This window comes from Neomonachus schauinslandi, chromosome 2 (genome assembly GCF_002201575.2).
Source record: "Neomonachus schauinslandi chromosome 2, ASM220157v2, whole genome shotgun sequence".
Lineage (NCBI taxonomy): Eukaryota > Metazoa > Chordata > Mammalia > Carnivora > Phocidae > Neomonachus > Neomonachus schauinslandi.
In genome coordinates this window covers 59,023,590-59,048,634 of record NC_058404.1, presented here as the reverse complement: position 1 = coordinate 59,048,634, position 25,045 = coordinate 59,023,590, and the positions used below count along the sequence as shown (strand labels likewise).

Sequence of the window (25,045 nt, the reverse complement as noted above, 5' to 3'; positions counted from 1 at the left end):
TCTGATATTTGTAGAAAATTGCTACATTTTCCCCTGCAGCTTGTTTTTCTGATGAGCCAAATATAAATGTTTTCATACAGTTGAGAATTAAAGAATGTTCTGATGATTATTCATCATTATCTGTGAAAAAGAAAAAAAAATTAGTTCACTTCATTGCAAATCAAACTGTATCTAAAAAACTAATTCTTTTTTATGGTAAAGGAAAAGAGCTTTAATGTAGTTTTAAGTCTAGTTTTTATTTGAGATCACTTAATATTATTCAATATCACATACTCGGTGTAAAATATTCAAACAGTACAATGAAGAATAAAGTCGGAAACAAAAATCATCTATAAGCCAAAGACGGCCAATGTCAATAATTCTATGCAAATAACAAATTTTGAAAAAACTTTCAAAATCTTTTTAATTGCATATTTCCTCCTTAATGCATATAATGGATGGAAGAATAGATAAATAAGTGATAAAGCAAGATTATAAAATATTAGTGGCAGAATCTAGGTGCTGGGTATATGGGTGATAAATGTAAAGTTCTTTCAACTTTTACATATGATGAAAATTTTACAATATGTTGAGAAAGAATGAATCATGGATATGCTCCATGTCAGTTTCAGTGGCTGCATAGTATTTTTTATTTTACAGATAAGGCATAATTAAATTAACCATTTCTACTTATGTTGGTTGCTTCCAATTTTTCTTTATTCTAAAAAAACATAGTCGAATGAATTAAACAGACTGCTTGATTTAATCTTACACAGCAATCACAATCTTCCACACTCGAGCAAAAATGATCTTTCATTAAAATCCAGTTGGCTGTACCAGCTTGCATTCTCACCAACAGTGTAAGAGGGTTTCCCTTTCTCTACAACCTCTCCAACATTTGTTGTTTCTTGCCTTGTCAATTTTTGCCATTCTAACTGGTGTAAGGTGGTATCTCAATGTGGTTTTGATTTGAATTTCCCTGATGGCTAATGACGATGAACATTTTTTCATGTGACTGTTAGCCATTTGTAGGGCCTCCATGGAGAAATGTCTGTTCATGTCTTCTGCCCATTTTTTGAGTGGATTATTTGTTTTTTGGGTGTTGAGTTTGAGAAGTTCTTTATAGATCTTGGAAATCAGTGCTTTGTAGTGTCATTGGCAAATATCTTCTCCCATTCTGTGGGTTGCCTCTTTGTTGACGGTTTCCTTTGCTCTGCAGAAGCTTTTTATCTTGATGAAGTCCCAAAAGTTCATTTTTGCTTTTGTTTCACTAGCCTTTGGAGATGTATCTTGAAAGAAGTTCCTGCGGCCAATGTCAAAGAGGTTACTATCTATGTTCTCCTCTAGGATTTGGATGGATTCCGAATCGTCTCACATTGAGGTCTTTCATCCATTTTGAGTTTATCTTTGTGTATGGTGTTAGAGAATGCTCGAGTTTCATTCTTCTGTATATAGCTGTCCAATTTTCCCAGCACCATTTATTGAAGAGACTGTCTTTTTCCCATAGCATATTTTTTCCTGCTTTGTCGAAGATTATTTGACCATAGAGTTGAGGGTCCATATCTGGGCTCTCTTCTGTTCCATTGGTCTCAAAATGTTTCAAATAGAAAAGTACAGAGAGCAAACTAATGAACACACATGTACCCAGTACTGAGAATTAATAAAAGTTAATTTTGGGTCATATTGATTTGGGTTATTTTTTAAGAAAAACATATTATAGATAGAAAGTACCCTTTTCCAATCTTGTTGTCTTTTCTTCTTGCCCAAGGGCATTATCAATATCCTAAACTGATGTGCATCTTTTTCTTTTCATATTTTTTTTTACTTTTATTGCATATATGCACACCTAAATAATACTGCTTTTAAACATTATATAAATGGTTCTCTGTCCTACTTATTCTATTCATCATATTTGTGGGGCTTATTCATACTGATAGATGAAAATTTAGTTCCTTTGTTTTAGCTGCTATAGAGAACTTCATTACATAAACACAGTACAATAAAATAAATGTGGAAGGAAGGTCTACAGGTGTGGACTGCCAAGATTGATATTCTACACGAGGACTTGGTGGCCTTCGCCATTCTACCATTGACCACAGTTATAATCCTTTCCCTTGTGGAGGAATTTTTGAGGAATAATGTAAAAAAATTTACACATTTTACTAGTTATATTTGACTTCTGACTCTGGACAGTACTTAGCTATGGACTAAATGGCATTAATTTTCCTAATAGCTGCAGTTGTAGATGCTTACCAAACCTATATTGTAACAGTATCAGGCAGCGGAAGAAAGGGGGCCATCTTTTGAGGACTCAGATCATTTTTAGTAAAATAAAACAGAAATGTATTTCAGATAATTTTCTTTTTAATTTATTTCTTAATGACACTGATAGCACTTTTGGGTGAGCTAGATATAATTTACCTACATACAGTGTGTAAGTACCATATGTAGATCACATGGTTTAATTATTATCTCCTAATGTGGCCTAAAAGAACAATCTATAAGACAACTAGATCTAGGGTCTAAGTATTTCCAGTAAGAATGACTTTGAAATAGTTATTCTAAATCCAATCACTGTCCAACATTTAACTGTTTTAGGATTAACAATACAAAAAGCAATTTATTCATATAGTTCCATATACATTTTACAACCAGTTTAGTGATTTATATATTAATATATATAATTTTTGCATATTAGTAAGTTGCAATGTTTTAGGGGCTTCAGTGAGATATTTTTAAAAAGGTTTCCAAGGGAAGCATTTGACTAACTGCTTTATACTTTTTCTAGGCTAAAGGAAATACTGATAGGCTTTATGATACAGAACTTCAGGGTCCTCATTCCCTTTTGTGTGATATGAAATTTGTATGAAATTCTGATATTGTTTCTTTTTTTAGATTGAAGACTAACAGATACACAATATTGTATTAGTATCAAGTGTACAATATATTGATTTGATATTTATATACACTACAAAATGGTGACAAGGTCTAGTTATCATCTGTCACTGTACAAAGCTGTTACAATATTATTAACTATATTCCCTATGCTGTACATTATATCCCTTGTCTTCTTTTATAACTGAAGACTGTACCTCTTAATCCCTTCACTTATTCCATCCATCCCCCCCATCTTCCCTCCATTTCGGCAACCACCAGTTTGTTCTCTGTATCTATGAGTCTGTTTTTGTTACTGTCCTGTTTCTTTTGCTTTTTGGGTTCCACATGTAAGTAAAGTCATATATTTCTCTGATTTATTTCCTGTAGCATAATACTCTATCGGTCTATCCATGTTGTTGCAAATGGCAAGAATTCACTCTTTCTGTTGGTTGTCCATTGTGTATATTTGCCACATCTTTATCCATTTATCTATCTATGGACATTTGGGTTGCTTCCATATTTGGGCTACTGTAAATATTACTGCAATGAACATATGAGTGCATATGTCTTTTTGAATTAGTATTTTTTTTTTAAGTAACCTCTACACCCAACATGGAGCTTGAACCCATAACCCAGAGATCAAGAGTCGTATGCTCTACCAACTGAGCCAACCAGGCGCCCCACTGATTTAGTATTTTCATTTTCTTTGGATAATTACCTAGAAATGGAATTGATGGATTGTATGGCAGTTAATTTTTTAATATTTTGAGGAACCTCCATACTGTTTTCCATAATGGCTGCACCAATTTACATTCCCACCAAGAGTTCCCTTTTCTCTACCTCCTTTCAACACTTGCTATTTCGTCTCTTTCATAACAGCCCTTCTGACAGGTTTAAGGTGGTATCTCTTTGTGGTTTTGACTTGTATTTCCCTGATGGTGAGTGATGTGGAGCATCTTTACATGTGCCTGTGGGCTATCTTTATGTCTTCTTTGGAAAAGTTGCTGTTCAGGTCCTCAGTCTTTTTTTAATTGATTTTTTTTTCAATATTGAGTTTTATGAGTTTTTTATTTATTTCAAATGTTAATCACTTATTGAACATGTCTTTTTTGAATATCGTCTCCCATTCAGGAGGTTGCCTTTTCATTTTGTTGATGGGTTCCTTTGCTGTGCAAAAGCTTTTTTAGTTTGATGTGGTACCCCTTGTACATTTTTGCTTTTGTTGTCCTTGTCAGAGGAGACAGATCCAAAAAAGTACTGCTAAGACCAGTGTCAAAGAGCTTACTGCCTATGTTTTATTCTCAGAGCTTTATGGCTTCAAGTATTATTTTAAGTCTTCAATCCATTTTAAGTATATTTTAATATATGGTGAAAGAAAGTGGTCCAGTCTCATTCTTTTACATGTAGCTCTCCAGCTTTCCCAACATCACTTAGTGAAGAGACTGTCTTTTCCCCGTAATTTCTTGCCTCCTTTGTTGTAGGTTAATTGAACATATAAGCATATAAGCATGGGTTTATTTCTGCGCTCTCTATTCTGTTCCATTGATAATATGTGTCTGTTTTTGTGCTAGTTTTGATTACTACAGCTCTGCAGGATAGTTTAAAATCAGGGAGTGTGATACCTCTTCGTTCTTCTTTCCCAAGACTGCTTTGGCTATTCAAGGTCTTTTGTGATTGCATATAAATTTTAGGATTATTTTGATAGGGATTGCACTGAATCTGTAGACTGCTTTGGGTAATATGGATATTTTAACTTTTTTTTAAAGATTTTATTTATTTATTTGACAGAGAGAGACACAGCGAAAGAGGGAACACAAGCAGGGGGAGTGAGAGAGGGAGAAGCAGGCTTCCTGCAGAGCAGGGAGCCTGATGTGGGGCTCGATATCAGGACCCTGGGACCCTGAACTGAGCCGAAGGCAGATGCTTAACTGACTGAGCTACCCAGGTGCCCCTGGATATTTTAACATATTAATTCTTCCAACTGATTTTGAACAGTATATCTTTCCATTTATTTGTGTCATCTTCAATTTTTTTCATCAATGTCTTATTTATTTCAGAGCATAGGTCTTTCACCTCCTTGGTTAAATTTATTCCTAGGTATTTTACTCTTTTTGATACAATTATAATTGGGATTGTTTTCTTAATTTCTCTTTCTGCTAGTTTGTTATTAGTGCATAGAAACACAACATCTTCAATTTCTTTCATAAGTGTTTTATAGTTTTTCAGAGTACAGATCTTTCATCTCTTTGGTTAAGTTTATTCCTAGGTATCATACGTTTTTTGGTGCAATTTTAAATGGGACTGATTCCTTGATTTCTCTTTCTGCTGCTTTATTATTGGTGTATAGAAATGCAACAGATTTCTGTATGTTGATTTTGTATCCTGAAATTTTACTGAATTCGTGTATTGGTTCTAGCAATTTTTTGGTGGAATCTTTTGGGTTTTCTACATGGAGTATCATGTCATCTGTAAATAGTGAAAGTTTGACTTCCTTGCCAGTTTGAATGCCTTTTATTTCTTTTTGTTGTCTGAATGCTGAGGCTAGGACTTCCAGTAATATTACTCAGCCATAAAAAAAAAAGAAAAAAAAATAAATCTTGGCATTTGCAACAATGTGGATGGAGCTAAAGTGTATTATGCTAAGTGAAAAAAGTCAGTCAGAGAAAGACAAATACCATATGATTTTACTCACTGGAGGAATTTAAGAAATGAAACAGATGAACATAGGGGGAGAAAAAGGCAAACCATAAAACATACTCTTAACTACAAAGAACAAACTGAGGGTTGCTGGTGGGGAGGTGGGTGGCTGGATAGATTAAATGGGTGATGAGTATTAAGGAATGCACTTGTGATGAGCAATGTTATATGTAAGTGATGAATCACTAAATTCTACTCCCGAAACCATTATTACACTGTATGTTCTAACTAGAATTTAAACAAAAACTTGAAACTAAAAGGAAAAACACAACAGATTTCTGTACATTGATTTTGTATTTTGCAACTTTCCTGAATTCATTTATTATTTCTAATAGTTTTTGGGTGGAGGCTTTAAAGTTCTCCCCACATAGTATCCTTTCATTTGGGAAAAGTAGTTTTACTTCTTTCTTTCTAATTTGGATGCCTTTTATTTCCTTTTCTTGTCCAACTGCTGTGGCTAGGATTTCCAATACTATATTGAATAAAAACGCTGAAAGTGGGTGTTTCGTTCCTCATCTTAGAGGAAAAGCTTTTAACTTTTTCACCACTAAGTATGATGCTTACTGTGGGTTTATCATATATGGCCTTTATTATATTGGGGTACCTTCCCTCTATATCCATTTTGTTGAGAGTTTATATTATAAATGGATACTGAATTTTCAAGTGCTTTTACTGCATCTACTGAGATGATCATGCCTTTTACACTGTGTTTTGTTAATGTGTATCACATTGATTGATTGGTGAATATTGTATCATCCTTCCATCCCCAGAATAAATCCCACTTGATCATGGCATATGATCCTTTTAATGTATTGTTGAATTAATTTGCTAACATTTTGTTAAGGATTTGCATCTATGTTCACCAGGGATATGTGCCTATAATTTTCTTTCTTTCTTTCCTTCCTTCCTTCTTCTTTCTTTCTTTTTTTTTGTAGTGTCTTTTTCTGATTAAAGTCTCAGGGTAATGCTGCCCTCATAGAAAGAGCTTGGAAGCGTTCTTTCCTCTTCAATAATCTGGAATAGCTTAAGAATAATAGATACTAACTTTTAAAAAATGTTTGGTAGAATTACCTGTGAATCTGTCTGGTCCTGGACTTTATTTGTTGGGAGGTTTTTTTGTTTTTTTTTTTTTTTAAAGATTTTATTTATTTGCGAGAGAGAGAATGAGAGACAGAGAGCATGAGAGGGAGGAGGGTCAGAGGGAGAAGCAGACTCCCTGCCGAGCAGGGAGCCCGATGCGGGACTCGATCCCGGGACTCCAGGATCATGACCTGAGCCGAAGGCAGTCGCTTAACCAACTGAGCCACCCAGGCACCCTGTTGGGAGGTTTTGTTTGTTTTGTTTTTACTGCTTCAATTTTATTACTGGTAATCAGTCTGTTCAAATTTTTTATTTCTTCCCAATTCAGTTTTAGAAGACTATTTGTTCTAGGAACCTATCCATTTCTTCTAGGTTTTCTATTTGTTGGTGTATAGCTGTTTGTAGTAGTCTTTTATGATCCTTTGTATGTCTGTGGTACTGGTTATAATATTTCTCTTTCATTTCTGATTTTATTTGGGCCCTCTTTTTTTCTTAGAGTTTTGCTAAAGATTTATCAATTTTATCTTTCAAATAGCCAACTTTTAGTTTCATTAATCTTTTCCACTCTTTGTTTAGTCTCTATTTTATTTCCTCTGTTTTCTTTATTATTTCTTTCCTCTACTAACTATGGGCTTTGTTTGTTCTTTTTCTAATTCCTTGAGGTGTAAGGTTAGATGGTTTATTTAAGCTTTTTCTTGTTTCTTGAAATGGACATGTATTGCTATAACCTTCCTTCTTATAATTGCTTTTGCTGCGTCCCATAGATTTTGGAGCATTGTGTTTTCATTTTCATTTGTCTCAAGGTATTTTCTGATTTCCTCTATCATCTGATCCATTGGTTGTTTAGTAGCACGTTGGAGTCTCCACATGTTTGTTTTTTTCCAGTTTCCTTCTTGTAGTTGGTTTCTAGTTTCATACCATTGTGGTCACAAAAGATTTTTGATATGATTTCAATCTTCTTAAGTTTACTGAGACATTTTTGTGGTCTAACATATGATCTATTCTGGAGAATGTTCATATGCACTTGAGAAGAATATTCTGTTTTTGGATGGAATGTTCTGTACATATCTATGAAGTCCATCTGGTCTAGTATGTTGTTCAACAGTCAGTATTTCCTTATTAATTTTCTGTCTGGATGATCTACCCATTGATGTAAGTGGGGTGTTAAAGTCGCTACTATTATTGTATTGCTGCCAATTTCTCCCTTTGCATGTTAATATTCGCATTCTGTATTTAGGTGCTTTATGCTAGGTGCATAAATATTTATAAGTGTTATACCTTCTCGTTGGATGGATCCCTTTATCCCTTATCTCTTCTTATAGTCTTTTTTTTTTTTAAGGTCTATTTAATTTGATAAGTACTGCTTTTCTTGTCATTTCTGTTTGCATGTAGTATCTTTTTCTATGCCTTCACTTTCAGTCTGTGTGTGTCTTAAGATCTGATGTGAGTCTCTGGTAGATAGCATACAGATAGGACTTTTTTTTTTAAATATACATTTAGCCACCCTATGTCTTTTGAGTGAAGCATTTAGTCTACTTACTTACAGGTATATATTGTCATTTTGTTGCTTTCTTGTTGTTTCTGTAGTTCTTCTCTATTCATTTCTTCTTTTCTTGCTCCCTTATGATTTACTACTTTTCTTTAGAGTTAAATTTGATCTCCTTTCTCTTTATTTTTTGTGTATGTATTACAGGTTTTTGGTTTGTGGTTACTGTGAGGTTCATATATAACTTATGTATATGCCAGTCTATTTTAAATTGGTGGGTATTTAATTTTGAATACATTATAAAAGCACTACATTCCCCCCCCCCATCATGTTTAAGTTTTTGATGTCATACTTTATTTTACATTTTTTTGTTTAGTGTATCCCATCAGTAGTTATTGTACATTTAGTTGATTTTATTACTTCTATCTTTAACCCTCATACTAGCTCTGTAAGTCACTGACTCACTACCTGTCCTATATGTTTGCCTCTACCAGTGTGATTTTTTTTAATATCATTTTTTATTCCTAGTTATGGCCTGCCTTTTCTTTTCTTTGTAAAGCTGACTTAGTAGTGATGAATTCTTGTAACTTTTGCTTGTCTGGGAAACTGTATCTCCCCTTCAATTCTGAATATTAACCTTGTCTGGTAGAATATTCTTGGTTGTTAGTTTTTTTCCTTTCAGCACTTTGAATATATCATGCAACTCTCTTCTGGCCTGAATAATTTCTGATAGTCCATGAGGTTCAGCTGATAGTCTATAAGGGTTCCCTTATTTTCTTATTTTCTCTTGCCGCTTTAAAGATTTTATCTTTCATTTTTGACATTTTAATTATTATGTGTCTTAGTGTGGCTCTCTTTGGGATCATCTTGTTTGCGACCCTCTGTGCTTCCCGGACCTAGATGTGTTTCCTTTCCTCAGGCTAGGGATGTTTTCAGCTAGTCTTTCGTTCTTTCTTTTTTAAAAAATATTTTATTTATTTGTCAGAGAGAGAGAGTGTGAGTGCACAAGCAGCGGGGAGCGGCAAGCAGAGGGAGAAGCAGGCTCCCTGCTGAGCAAGAAGCCCAATGCAGAACTTGAACCCAGGACCCTGAGATCATGACCTGAGCCGAAGGCAGACGTTAACCAACTGAGCCACCCAGGCATCCCAGCTATTATTTCTTCAAATAAATTTTCTGACCCTTTCTCTCTTCTCCTTCTGAGTCCCCTATAATGTAAATGTTAGTATGCTTGATGTTGTTCCATAGGTCCCTTAAACTATCCTAATTTTTTTTCTTTCTGCTGTTCAGTTTGAGTGATTTCTAATATCCTGTCTTACAGTTCACTGATCTGAGTATCATCTAATCTGCTATTTATTCGCTCTAGTGTTTTTCATTTTGTTAATGTATTCTTCCTCTCTGATTGCTACTTTCTTTTATTTTCTATCTCTTTTTTGAAATTCTCATTGTGTTCATCCACTCTTCCCCTGAGTTCAGTCAGCATTTTTATGACTATTATGCTGTACTCTTTATCAGGTAAACTGCTTATCTTCATTTTTTTCAGTTCTTTTTCTGAGGTTTTGTCTTTCTCTTTTGTTGGGACATATTCTTCCATCTCCTATTTTGCCTAACTCTTGCATCTTTTCTGTGTATTAGGTGGTTCAGGTACATTTCTTGGTCTGAAGGAAGGCTTCATGTAGGACATGTCCTATATAGCCCAGAAGCACAACACAATCCCCCCTACCCCTTGCCACCAGAGCCAGGTGCTCCAAAGAGCACCTGTGTGGGCTGCATGTATCCTCCTGTTGTGGTGGAACCCTGACTGCTGTGGATACACTGGTGGGAGGGGGTTGTCTCTAGCCCAGATAGCAATGAGGCCCAGCCAAGGTGCAGGGTTGTGCAGAGCTCTGACTGGTGCATGTCCCCTGGCATTAGCTGTCTACAGGTAGAATTCCATAATGGCTCCTGCCAGTGCCAGGATCAGCATGACAGAACAAGGTAGTAAATATGACTGCTGCCAGTGTCTCTGTCCCTGGGAAGAATCCAGCAGTTGCAGCAGTTGCTCTAAGATGAGTAAGTGTTCTCCTTCACATATGGTTTATGTGCTTTTTAATCTGGTGTTCTGTGCTGGTTTGCGTTGAATGAGTTTGGATTCAAGACCTTTAAGTGTGGGTATTCCTTTCTCTATAGATCTATGTCAATTTCCAAAGCCAGGTGTTTTGGGGACTTGTCTCTCCTCTGTAGGATCTCAGGGCTGGGGTGCCTGATATGGAGCTCAAATCAGTCATTCCTTAGGAAAAAGTTCTATACCTTTGAGATCCCTCCTGACCATGGAGTGCTGCACCAGGGGTGTGGGTTTTTTCTGTAGTGAGATCATATCTCTGCCTCTTCTACCCATTTCAGTGCTGTCCCTTGTTGTGGAGGCTTCATCCATCCACTTTCTAGGACCCCTTCAGGAGGAATTATTCTATATGTAGTTGTGGATTTGTTGTGCCTGTGGAAGGAGGTAAGCTTAGGATCTTCCTAAGCTGCCATGTTGAACCCTCTCCCAGTACCACTTCTTGAGGAGTGTATAAACCTTGCCTGATTTCTGGTGCTTTGTAGGAGAGATAGACTTCCATGTAGGCATGTATCCTTTTGAAGCCACTCAACTACCCAAAAAACATGTCAATTCTACCTTGTGGCTCAGTAAACTGCTACAGTTCTCAGCTTAAGGAGCAATACCAAATAAAGGTTTTCCAAATATTTGTCAAGCAAAGTTGAACCCTAAGCACACTGTTGCTTACTTACAAAAAGCAGTATTGAAACAATACTTATGGAGAATTGCCCGAAGGTTAAACAGTATGAATACAAATAAAACTAGTTTGGTATTCTTCACAGATTAACTTAAGTGGAGTCATTCTCTGGTTTCATGTCATTAAACTACACAATATCATATTATGAGAAAGAGGCCCCTGAAATCCAAATATTGTAAAAATTACTGAAGATAATTTTTAGTCCATTATATAGAGCTGTTTTATAAAACAGGGTCCAAGATCTCAATAAAATCAGAAATATTCAAGTTCCAGATAATGTTTAAATTATTTATTTTGTTTTATTTTTTTATTTTTTGACAGAGAGAGAGGGAACACAAGCAGGGGGAGTGGGGGAGGGAGAAGCAGGCTCCCCGCCAAGCAGGGATCCCGATGCGGGGCTTGATCCCAGGACCCTGGGATCATGACCCAAGCCGAAGGCAGATGCTTAATGACTGAGCCACCCACGCGCCCTGATAATGTTTAAATTTTATATATTAATTTTGAAAACAAAAATAGTATTTCAATATTCAGAGGAAAAACATCTGTTTTACAGTAGTGATTCTCAACTGACATATATTTTGAAAGACTAAGACTTGAGTTTTTCACTAAGGTCTATGGACTTAGATTCTTGGAGTCTAAAAAAAATTTCCCCTTTAAAGAAATCCACATGTAATTAAAATTTGAGGAACACTGTATGATTGTGCCCTCTTTTTAAGAATCATGGGCAAATTGTTCCTTTGTTTTAATACCAAAAACAGCTGTCTTCTGAGTGAGATGTTTTGTCTTGAGAACAGTGACCCATGTAATTAATTAGGTTTCCTGCTCTGCTAGAAAGATAAGCACCAAATTTATGACCTATTCTCACAAAATGTAGAGACCCTTTGAACATTAACTTTGTATTCTCACCTCATTCTTGGCTTAATAATCATTGCTTAGGCTCATTTGCCTGATATGTGACCTTCCCAAGCATTTTTTAAACTTATTTTTACCTTGTACTGTATATATTTGTAAATGCAATGTTAAATTTTTTGACAAGATAGAATATAAATAAAACTTCTGAAAATTCATATTGCTAAAGCTAAGCAACATTTTAAACATTTCAAATCCTCAAATCCCTTTAGAATACAAATCATATCTTTAAAGTAATTTTGACAGATATTCTAGAGAAGAATTCTTGTTCAAATTATTCAGAATCAGTTTACAAATTTACTTTAAAAATTAAGCTCATTACTTCATGGTGAGATACCTAAAAACTAAAAGACCACAAATTTATCTTGATTCCCACTTCATTCACTAAGCTTGGCTTCAAGAAACTAAAACTTTGTCCAAAAATACCTAAATGTGCCCAGAATAAAGACTCATACAAAGAAAGACCATCAAAATAACCTGGTATATAAGCTGTCAGTGAACTTCCAAAAGTTCCAAGATACTTTGTGTAATGGAGAATCTAAATTAGATAAATTTATATCTCTACTTTAAAGAAACTATTATTTATTTGGATATACAAGTTCTGACATTTTCCCCCCAGAGTGATGTTATGGCTCCTTAACATTTCTTTAAAGGAAAACATCTCCCTTCGGGATCAACAGTAGATTTAGTGGATGTAGAAGAACATATCAATAATCTGAAAGATAGGGAAATGGAAAGCACCCAAATGAACATCAAAAAGAGACAAAAAAATTTTTTAAATGAGGATAGGTTTAGGCATCTCTTAGACAACATCAAACAAAGAAACATTCATATTATAGGGGTCCCAGAAGAAGAAGAAGAGAGAGAAAGGGGGTAGAAAACTTGAGGAAATGATAGCTAAAAACTTCCCTAACCTGGGAAAGGAAATAGACATTCAGGTCCAAGAAGCACAGGGAGTTCCAAGGAGTCCACACCAGGACACATAATAATTAAAATGTCAGAGGTTAAGAATGAAAAAAGACAGACTTTTAATGGCAGCAAGGGAGAAACAATAAACCTACAAGGGAAAACCAATAAAGCTCTCAGCTGATTTCAGCAGAAATTTTGCAAGCCAGAAGGGAGTAGCATAATATATTCAAAGTGCTGAAAGGAAAAAACCTACAACAAAGAATACTCTACCTGGCAAATTATCCTTCATATTTGAGGGAAAGTTAGAGTTTCCTAGACAAAAAAAAGATAAAGGAATTTATTACTACTAAGCCAGCCCTATAAGAAATGTTAAAGGGAATTCTTTAAGTTGAAAAGAAATAGCTATAATTAGACATAAGAAAATGATGAAAAGGACATACAATATGACAGCATGTACATTAAAGGTGGAGGAGGGAGAAAAAAAAAGGTTTTTAAGAATGTGTTTGAACTTAAATTACCATCAAATTAATATAGACTGCTGTATACTTAGGATGTTATATATGATCCTCATGGTAACTACAAACCCAAAACCTGTAACAGATATACAAAAAATAAAGAGAAAAAAAAAGCCAAACATAATACTACAGAAATCCATCAATCACAAAGAAAGAGAGCAAGAGAAGAAGGGAACAGACAACTACAAAAATAACCAGAAAACAACAGAATGGCAATAAGTACATACATATCAATTACTTACTTTAAATGTAAATGGCTTAAATGGTCCAATCAAAAGACATAGGGTGATGGGATGCATAAAAAACAAAAACAAAAAAACGCAACCCATCTATATGCTGCCTACATAAGATTCACCTCAGATCTAAAGACACATATAGCCTGAAAGTGAAGGGATGGAAAAACATTTACCAAGCAAGTGGAAGAAAAAAAAAAGGCATGGTAAGCAATACTTTATATTAGACAAAACAGACTTTAAAACAAAGACTGCAGGGGGTCCTGGGTGGCTTAGTTGGTTAAGCGTCTGCCTTAGGCTCAGGTCATGATCTCAGGGTTCTGGGATTGAGCCCTGTGTCAGGCTCTCTGCTCAGCGGGGAGCCTGCTTCTCCCTCTCCTCCCCGCTTGTGCACTCTCTTGCTATCTCTGTCTCTTTCTCTCTCAAATAAATAAATAAAACCTTTAAAAATAATAAAAAATAAAACAAAGACTGCAACAAGAGACAAGAAGAGCATTACATAATGATAAAGGGATCAATCTAACAAGAGGATATAACAATAGTAAACCATCTATGCACCCAACACTGGAGCACCTTAAATACATAAAGCAAATATTAACGGACACAGAGAAATTGATGGTAATATAATAATAGTAGGGGATGTAAACATTCCACTTACATCAATGGCTAGATCATTCAGGCAGGAAATCAAAAGGAAAGAGTATCTTTGAATGACACATTAAACCAGATGGACATAATAGATAAACAGAACACTCCAACCCAAAACAACAGAATACACATTCTTTTCAAGTGCACATGGAACATTCTCCAGAACAGATCATGTTTGGCCACAAAACAACCTTTAGTAAACTTAAGAAAACTGAAATCATACCAATGTGTTTTTTCTGACCACAACAGTGTGAAACTAGAAATAAATCACAAGATAAAAATTGGAAAAAAACACATGGAGACTAAACAACATGATACTAAACAACCAATGGGTTAAGAAAGAAGGAAGAAACCAAAAAATACATGGAAACAAATGAAAATGAAAACACAATGGTCCAAAATCTCTGGGATGCAGCAAAAGCAGTTCTAAGAGGGAAATAAAGTGACAAGAGCCTATGTCAAGAAACAAGAAAAAGCTTAAATAAACAATCTAACCATACACCTAAAGGAACCAGAAAAAGGACAAAGCCCAAGCTGAGTAAAAGGAAGGAAGATAATAAATTTAGAGCAGAAATAAATGAGACAGAGACTAAACAGATAATAGGAAAAAAAATCAAAGCAAGAGCTGGTTCTTTAAAGATTTTTATTTATTTATTTGACAGAGAGAGACACAGCGAGAGAGGGAACACAAGCAGGGGGAGTGGGAGAGGGAGAAGCAGGCTACCCGCAGAGCAGGGAGCCCGACGCGGGACTCGACCCCAGGACCCCGGGATCATGACCTGAGCCGAAGGCAGTCGCTCAACCGACTGAGCCACCCAGGCGCCCAAGAGCTGGTTCTTTAAAAAGATAAACAAAATTGGGAGCCTGGGTGTCTCAGTCGTTAAGCGTCTGTCTTCGGCTCAGGTCATGATCCCAGGGTCCTGGGATCGAGCCCTGCATCGGGCTCCCTGCTCCGTGGGAAGCCTGCTTCTCCCTCTCCCACTCTCCCTGCTTGTGCTCCCTCTCTCGCTGTGTCTCTCTCTGTCAAATAAATAAATAAAATAAAATAAAATAAAATAATTTAAAACAGAAGATAAACAAAATTGATAAACCCTTAGCCAGACTCATCAAGGAAAGAGAGAAAAAATGAGAGAAGTAACAACTGACAACACAGAAATACAAAGGATTATAAGAGCATGTTATGAAAAATTATATGCTAACAAATTGGACAACTAGAAGAAATGGATATATTCCTAGAAACATACAATCTTCCAAAACTGAGTAAGGAAGAAATAGATAATCTGAACAGATTACTGGTAAATAAACTGAATTGATAATCAAAAAATAAAAGTCCAGAACCAGATGGAGTCACAGGTGAATTCTACCAAACATTTAAAGAATTAATACCTATTCTCCTCAAACTATTCCAAAATCAGAAGAAGGAAAGGTTCCAAATACATCCTGCGAGGCTAGCCTTACCCTCACACCAAAAATAAACAAAGATACCACAAAAAGAAAAAACTACAGGCCAATATCCCTGATGAACATGCAAAAATTCTCAGCCAGCTGCATTCAACAGTACATTCAAAGGATCATTCACCATGATCAAGTGGTATTTATTCCAAGGACGCAAAGACAGTTCAATATTCACAAATCAATCAATGTGACATACTACATTAACAAAACAAAGGATAAAAATCACATGATCATCAATAGATGCAGAAAAACCATTTTATAAAATTCAACATCCCTTCATAAAAACTCTCCACCAAATAGGTTTAGAGGGAACATACCTCAACATAATAAAGACCATATATGAAAGCCCCAGAACTAACATCATACTCATTGGTGAAAAACTGAGAGCTTTTCCTTTAATATTAGGAACAAGACAAGTTATGTCCACTCTTGCCACTATTATTCAACATAACACGAAGTTCTAGCCACAACACTCAGATGATAAAAAAATATAAGAGGCATCCAAATTGGTCAATGAAGTTAAACACATCACTATTTGCAGATGACATGATAGTATACAAAGAAAATCCTGAAGGCTCCACCAAAAAACTACTAGACAAAATAAATAATTCAGTAAAGTCTCGGGATACAAAATTAATACCCAGAAATCAGTAGCATTTCTATACACTAATAATGATGTAGAAGAAAGAGAATTTAAGAAAACAACCCCATTTACAATTGCACCAAAAAGAATAAAATACCTAGGAATAAACCAAAGAGGTGAAAGACCTATACTCTGAAAACTATAAAACAATGATGAAAGAAACTGAAGATGACAAACAAATGGAAAAATACTCCATGTTCATGGATTAGAATTAATATTGCTAAAATGTATTACCCAAAGCAATCTACAGATTCAGTGCAATCCTTATCAAAATACCAACAGTATTTTTCATAAAACTAGAATACTCAAATTTGTATGCAACCACAAAAGAACCCAAATAGCCAAAGCAATCTTAAGAAAGAAAAACAAAGCTGAAGGTATCATAATTCCAGATTTCAAGATATACTACAAAGCTGTAGTAATCAAAACCGTATGGTACTAGTACAAAAATAGACATATAAATCAATGGAAGAAAACAGAGAGCCCAAAGATAAACCTTTAATTATATGGTCAATTAATCTATGACAATGGAGACAAGAATATACAATGGGGAAAAGACAGTCTCTTCAATAAATGCTAGTGGGAAAATTGGACAGCTACATGTAAAAGAATGAAACCGGACCATGTCCTAACACTATACACAAAAATAAATTAAAGACCGTAATGCGAGACTGGAAACCATAAAAATCCTCAAAGAAAACACAGTAATTTCTCTGACATCAGCCATAGTAACATTTTTCTAGATATGTCCTTTCAAAGGAAACAAAAGCAAAAACAAACCACTGGGACTCCATCAAAATAAAGAGCTTTTGCACAGTAAAGGACACCATCAACAAAACAAAAAGGCAACCTACTGAATGCGAGAGGATATTTGTAAATGATATATCTGGTAAGGGGTTAGTACCCAAAATATATAAACAAGTTATACAACCCCACACCAAAAAAACCAAACAATCTGATTAAAAAATGGGCAGAGAACATAAATAGACATTTTTCCAAAGAAGACATATAGATAGCTAACAGGCACATGAAAAGATGCTCAATATCATTAATCACCAGAGAAATGCAAGTCCACAATGGGATATTACCTCACATATGTCAGAATGGCTAATATCAAAAAGATAAGAAATAACAAGTGTTGGTGAGGATATGGAGAAAAAGGAAGCCTCGCACACTGTTGGTAGAAAGTAAACTGGTATAGCCATTGTGGAAAACAGTAATGCAAGCTCCTCAAAAAGTTACAAATAGAAATACCATTTATTCCAACAATTCCACTACTGGGTATTTACCCAGAGAAAATGAAAACACGAATTCGAAAAGATATATGCACTCCTATGTTTACTGCAGCATTATTAACAATAGCCAAGATATGGAAGCAACCTAAGTGTTCATTAACATATGAATGGATACGATGTTGTATATGTGTGCATGCACACACACATACACACATGCACTGGAATATCATACAGACATAAAAAAGGATGAGAGTGTGTCCTTTGTGACAACATAAATGGATCCAGAGGTATTTTGCTAAGTAAAATAAGTCAGACTGAGAAAGAGGAATACCATGATTTCACTCATATGTAGAATCTAAGATAAAATAAAATAAAAAGAATAAGGAAAAAAAAGCAGAATCAGACTTACAAATACAGAGAAAAAACTGATGGTTGCCAGAGAGGGGGTTGAGAGGACTGGCAAAATGGGTGAAGAGGAGTGGGGGATACAGGCTTCCAGTTATGGAATGAACATTTCTTCATGGGAAGAAAAGGCATAGTATAAGGAATATAATTAATGATATTGTAATAGCATTGTTTGGTGACAGGCGGTAGCTATACTTGTGGTGAGCACAGCATAAAGTAAAACTTGTCAAGTCACTATGTTGTACAACTGAAACTAATATAACATTGTGTGTCAACTTTAGTCAAATAAAAAAATTAAAAAGAAAAGAAAGGAGCTCCTTTAAGTTTCTTTTTTTTTTTTTTTTAAAGATTTTATTTATTTATTTGTCAGAGAGAGAGAGAGAGAGCACAAGCTGGGGGAGTGGCAGGCAGAGGCAGAGGGAGAAGCAGGCTCCCCAGTGAGCAGGGAGCCCGATGTGGGACTTGATCCCAGGAGCCTGGGATCATGACCTGAGCTGAAGGCAGACACTTAACCAACTGAGCCACCCAGGCGCCCCTAAGTTTCTTTTGATAGGTTTCATAGCACTACCATACATATGAAACATTATTCTGTTTTTGCCTATTTGTGATCATCTTAATTATTAAGCTGGCTAAAGAAAACCATAATTAAGAACATATGCAGCATTAATTACTGGCATATATTCAATCCATTACTTGTTGCTAATGACCCTAACATTTTCTTGACAGTTATTTTGTTAAGGTAAGAATAGTAATGAAGATGCAGTGGAGTACTCACTGTACCTGAAGATTTTCTAGTTTTAACTTAACAATAACTATTAGAGTTTTTAGAAGATTTTTACTTACATTTAACCAATTCAAAAACATTTTTTTTTTTTGGCTGAGCTTTATGGTCAATATAAGTAAGTCTATAACTTAACTAAGTGAAGTTGCTCCCAAAATAAAAGACATTCTTGAATTTGTTTTTTGGAAACTTGATTTTTCATGAGTCAAAGTATCAAATATTTTTATTAAAAGCCTAGCTCTGAAATACCTGAACTGAATATTAATGCTCCACTCATATGAACACTAAATCCAGGTATTCACCATCTTGTGCCCAAAGGCATCTACAGCTTCAAAACAGATCTTATTTGCAATCTTAGGACTCTCCAAGTTATCCAGAATACTACTACGAGACTGAACTTTATAAAACATCTCCTTCACTCCGTCAGTTCTTTCAGTTCACAAACCTTCAGTGATTTCCTCTATGTATTTTAAACACTTCACAGTATCTAATCACAAAGACTAATTTTCTTTTTTAAATTTAAATTCCAGTTAGTTAACAGTGTAATATTAGTTTCAGCTGCACAATACAGTGATTCAACACTTCCATACAATGAAGACTATTTTCTATAAGAAGCTTCCAATATTAACTCTAATATACATTAATTTTCACTGTTTTCTGACACGTTATTATGGCTCTACATTTCTTTCCATTTTTGATAATCCAAGCTTCCCTTCTCCAATTCCTACTGCACTGAAAAATATTTTAGAATACGCATTTTATATACAGTTTTACATTTTCATATACTTATGTCTCATCTTCCAAATTCAACATGTAAGCAAAGACTGTTTTTTTAATGTCCATAGTAATAAAGTATGAGGCTATAAGAAGCACTTGATAAGTACTTTGAAAACAATTCATAGTGCATTAAAATGGTGACCAAACTTTCATAGCAGTGGAAACTGAAACTTAAAATAAATCACATAGTGTCACATTACCAGCTTGTCAGAGTCAGGACTATACCCACTGGTCTGGTACCACGTTTAGTGCTCTTGACTAAATTTAAGGGGAAACACCATTTTTAACTTTAATAATTTTCAGTAAAGTTCTAATATATTTTAAGTGATTCTATAGGTAAATATTTTCTAAATATAAAAATGGTTTACATTCAAATCACTATAAATGAATTCCATCTACTGTGAATGGAAGAGACTATATTTGGTATTACTTAGGAGAAATTGTACATATTGCTGAAGCATGTATGTCTAAAAGTTTACTTCTACATCCTTGATAAGAAAGTATTCTAATTTCTAGAGCTGTCCAATAAGGAGTCTTTCAAAAAAATCTCATTCAAATGTTACTTATAAATTAAGTAAAAATATGAACTTAAAGGACTTAAGTCAATAAAAGTGATAGAATCACTAAAAGCATATGACATGGTTAATTTTATAATTGCTATTAGTACTGGGGTATGATTCCAATATAGATCTCACCAAAACGCATGTGATAAAAAGCTCAGCAATTTACATTTGTCATCCTGTTTTTTGCACATTTACTTAAAATATAAAGACTGAGGAAATCTTACCTTCTTGATAGGCTCCATCTGCCATGACTAAATGAAGAATCTTGGCATAAAGATGTTCATGTTCATTTCCTAAAATATCCTGAACTATTGTTGAACAAATCTCGATATTTTCATCTTCATCTTCATGAACAGCCTATACCAAATTTCCAAATATAAATTAATATATGAATATTAACTTTCTCTAGAGACTTGATTATTTATAATAAATCTACTGACCTATAAAAGTCACTGACATTTCACTAGTAATTCAAAAAGAGCATATTTTGGGCACCTGGGTGGCTCAGTCGGTTAAGCATCTGCCTTTGGCTCAGTTCGTGATCCCACTGGGATCGAGTCCCGCATCAGGCTCCCTGCTCAGTGGGCAGCCTGCTTCTCCCTCTCCCTCTGCCGCTCCCCCTGCTCATGCTCTCTCTCTCAAATAAATATTAAAAAAAAAAACAACAACAAAGAAAAACAAAACCAAAAAGAGCATATTTCAAAATTAATTTTTTTTTTTTTTTTTTTAAAGTAGGCTCCACATCCAAGGTGGGGCTTGAACTCATGACCCTGAGATCAAGAACCGGATGCTCCACCTACTTAGCCAGGCAGGTACCCCAAACTTAAATGTTTTAATTGACATTTTACTTACTTTTATTTTCTCATAAACCTCAAAGAATTTTTCAAAGCCTATTTCCTGCTCCAGGTGAAGTCTCAGTTCCTCTAAATGGTTAAAGACACTATCATATTCACATTCACTGGTAATCTCACCATCACTGTTATCTAAAAAACAGAAATAAAAAGATATTTTATGACAAAAAAAATAAAATCTTTAAAAAATAAAGAATGAATAAAATAATTCTTACCCTAACAGACTAAAATTCTTTTTTTTTTTTTTTATTCTTATGTTAATCCCCATACATTACATCATTAGTTTTAGATGAAGTGTTCCATGATTCATTGTTTGTGCATAACACCCAGTGCTCCATGCAGAACGTGCCCTCCTCAGTACCCACCACCAGGCTAACCCATCCTCCCACCCCCCTCCCCTCTAGAACCCTGTTTGTTTTTCAGAGTCCATCGTCTCTCATGGTTCGTCTACCCCTCCGATTTCCCCCGCTTCATTCTTCCCCTCCCGCTACCTTCTTCTTCTTCTTTTTTTTTTTTTTCTTAACATATATTGCATTATTTGTTTCAGAGGTACAGATCTGAGATTCAACACAGACTAAAATTCTTTTTGATGAGTGATGTCACTGAAAGACCACTTGTACTTTCAATATAAGTTTTTTGTCATTACAATTTTTGCCTTTTATGTAGGAAATCAATGTATATAAATGTCTTAACAAGACTGTTACTTTGGGAATCTTTTCTTTTATAGACATAAACAGTAAGCCAGATTAGAATAAAAACATTCTAATGGAGCAAAAAATGAAAAAAAGCATACCCATATGTTCTGCACTCAGGCAAACCAACCCTAACTGTTTTTAAAAAGTTGACATTAAACATAGGCCAAAACATGAAAAATCATGCAGGAGGCAGATGACTTATGCTACATATCATAAAACTTTAGTAAAGCATTTAGAAAGTATTATAAATGCTATATATGTTTTATGTCATGAATATGTCCAAGACACTTGGATACATTCTAGTAAAAGACAAAGTTACTGAAGAATTGTTCCTTTTCACATTAACTCTTCTTCCCAAATAAACATTATATAGTTCTTGAAATACACATATTTTCTATGCATCTTAGGGGTAATGCTATGAACAAAGAACAGTTTAAAAAAAAAAGTCAAGGTTTTAAAAACTGCTTTTAGCATTAACCCTGCTGGTTAACCACTGTATGTGGAAGCTCTCTGTATAATATAAAGTGCTAAGAAAACTAGGTTGGGGCGCCTGGGTGGCTCAGTCGTTGGACGTCTGCCTTTGGCTTAGGTCATGGTCCCAGGGTCCTCGGATTGAGCCCTGCACCAGGCCCCCTGCTCGGCGGGAAGCCTGCTTCTCCCTCTCCCACTCTCCCTGCTTGTGTTCCCTCTCTCGCTGTGTCCCTGTCAATAAATAAAATCTTTATTAAAAAAAAAAAGAAAACTAGGCTGTTATCTTTAGTACTAGAAAAATAAGTCAAGAAAGATAAGAAAGCAATAAAAATGCTTCAAAAGCATTTCCAAAATTTAATGGGAAAGAAATGGAACAAATGCATATGAAGAAAAAGAATAAATAAAAGTCAGAGACACAGAAGCATACTTCAGTTTTATTTAAATTTGGAAACTGTTCATTCATATCAGGTATCAGAAAAATATACTCAACTTGAAATATTTGTATACATTGAAAAAAAAAAAAAAAGTCCCACGATCATGACAACGTACCTGAATGCCATTCTTCATTTAGGGCACTTTCACTGCTGGGATTGTCATCCTCATCTGCCAGATCTGTCCCATTTGCAGTCTGTTCTATGTCACTGTTCTTTAAGACTGATTCTTCCTCCTCACTGTATTCTTCTCCAGGTTGTTCCCTAAGTAACTGTTCCATAGAGGCCTGAAGCTCTTGTAAATCTGTGTCAGTTTCTTCAAAAACACTGAAATTTCAAAAATTAAACCTAACATTACCAAAATGTCACCTTATTTTGAAATTTTACTTCAATTCAATATACATGCACTCCTTTCTGCTTAAAAGTACTAATAGTGGATAAAAAGAAATCTGAAAAAACCTACATAGTAGTTTTTAACAAAGTAAATGAAGATTAATACAATTATAAATATAGCACATGGCACATATTCTGGAATACATAAGCCACAAGATGACTTGTTTAAAATGATCCTGACTTGGGGCGCCTGGGTGGCTCAGTTGTTAAGCGTCTGCCTTCGGCTCAGGTCATGATCCCAGAGTCCTGAGATCGAGCCACACATTGGGCTCCCTGCTCCGTGGGAAGCCTGCTTCTCTCTCTCCCACTCCCCCTGCTTGTGTTCTCTCTCTCGCTGTGTCTCTCTCTGTCAAATAAATAAATAAAATATTAAAAAAAATAAAATGATCCTGACTTGCTAAAACAGAATACATAACTATCAATATTATTCACTTCTTAAACTTTGAAAAAATGTTTCAGTATTTTAAGAGGCCAGACTAAAAAGACTTTTTACTTGCTTTCTAAAAAAAATACTTAATATTCAAATATTTTTCTTCTAGGTAATTTTGAACATTTAGCAAAATCTTTGTGTGGATGTATAATAGTATACTATATGACAGGCTTCCCATATAAACACTCATTGGACATTTGAACTTTTAGAAATGGAAACACTTAGGGAATTATATATTCAGGTTAATAGGATGATCTAATGAATAAAATAGTCACCAGAAATCTTTAGATGCTTATTCTTGAAAACATTTCTAAAATACATAACAAATGGATTTTACTGAATAATTAGAATATACTAACCATAATAATCTTCACTGGATTATCTTGTTTCCAAGGCATTGCTCAGGATATTAATTTTATTTTCAAGGGATTATAGATGCTGCAATTAATTTATGCAAATAATACCCTCAATTTATATAGTACTTTAGTTTATTAAGCAGTTTTATCCTATTACTAAAATTTTATCTACACATAACTCATAACTCATTTTAGAGACATGGGCATTGAATCAAAGTGTTTAAATGATTTGCTCAAGGCTACACAATCAATAAATAGCTAATAAAGATTGAAATCTAGGTCTTCTCACCACTTCTACAATACCCCAAAAACATATTCATCAACTTTCTCTTATGATTTGCCTCTTTCTCCTAAAGTGGTGTGCATAGGGAAAAGTCTGTAGATTAAGAGTTAATTTATATTTTAGATAAGTGAAGTCTTCTGAAAGAGATTCTGTACCCATGTTGAGGATTTCATCCACCAGAAAAGTGATGCTGAACAGGACACAAAAGCTGATTAAAGCCTTCAAGTTTAGATTCCAATCAAATAAGTATTTACTAAAAAGCTAAAATAGAAATGGTATTATGCAACATCTTAAATAAAATTTCCATTAATGGAAAAGAAAATACTCTTTTAAAGTAGAAATATCTATTTCTATTTATGTGTACAAACTTCTACACTCTGACTTTGTAGCAGGTATAGAAAAGCAAAGCATCTAATTAGAATGAGAAAGAGAGTATGTCTAATTTTTTGGATCATCCTATTAGTAGCATTTAACTTTATATTTAATTACAAGACTAACATAATATGCACATCCGCTATGTACCATTACAACAATGATTAAATAATGACCTGTTGATAAAATCTTCCTATGGCCAACCCAGAGGAATTAGTGCCCACTACTACAGATGGTATTGAAGTAAATGGGGCTGCCAAGTCTGCCATTATAAGAAAAGTATAAGATTAACATCTTTTTGAAAGATATATTTTAAAATCTGGCCCTGAATTCACATTTTAGCAGATTTTCTTATTATATGACCTTGAGTGAAGGTTGGACCAAAAAAAGAGAAAAAAATCCCAAGGAAAACACCAAGTAAAATTTCCTGGTATGGACTAACTTACTTTAAAAAATAACTTGGGGGGTGCCTGGGTGGCTCAGTCGTTAAGCGTCTGCCTTCGGCTCGGGTCATGATCCCAGGGTCCTGGGATCGAGTCCCACATCGGGCTCCCTGCTCTGTGGGAAGCCTGCTTCTCCCTCTCCCACTCCCCCTGCTTGTGTTCCTGCTCTCTCTGTCTCTGTCTCTGTCAAATAAATAAATAAAATCTTAAAAAAAAAATAATAACTTGGTTTTCAAAATTTTAAGTTAATATTAAAAACTTCTAATTTAAATTTAAAAATAAAATTCTGTCATCAACTAGTAATTAAAAGAACACAAGCCACAAACAAGTTACTGTGCAGTCAGATAAAAACTGATG

At 34.8% G+C, this 25,045-nt stretch overlaps 1 protein-coding gene across 1 annotated transcript in view; it reads right to left on the bottom strand.

Annotated features, from left to right (window-relative positions):
* Positions 1–19,291: 19,291 nt before the first annotated feature.
* Positions 19,292–25,045, bottom strand: part of NEK1 (NIMA related kinase 1) — a 191,840-nt gene continuing 186,086 nt past the window's right edge. The window contains 5 exon segments of the mRNA XM_021698746.1: positions 19,292–19,355; positions 19,601–19,658; positions 20,188–20,320; positions 20,816–20,946; positions 22,530–22,738. Coding sequence (XP_021554421.1) covers positions 19,292–19,355; positions 19,601–19,658; positions 20,188–20,320; positions 20,816–20,946; positions 22,530–22,738 — 595 coding nt within the window.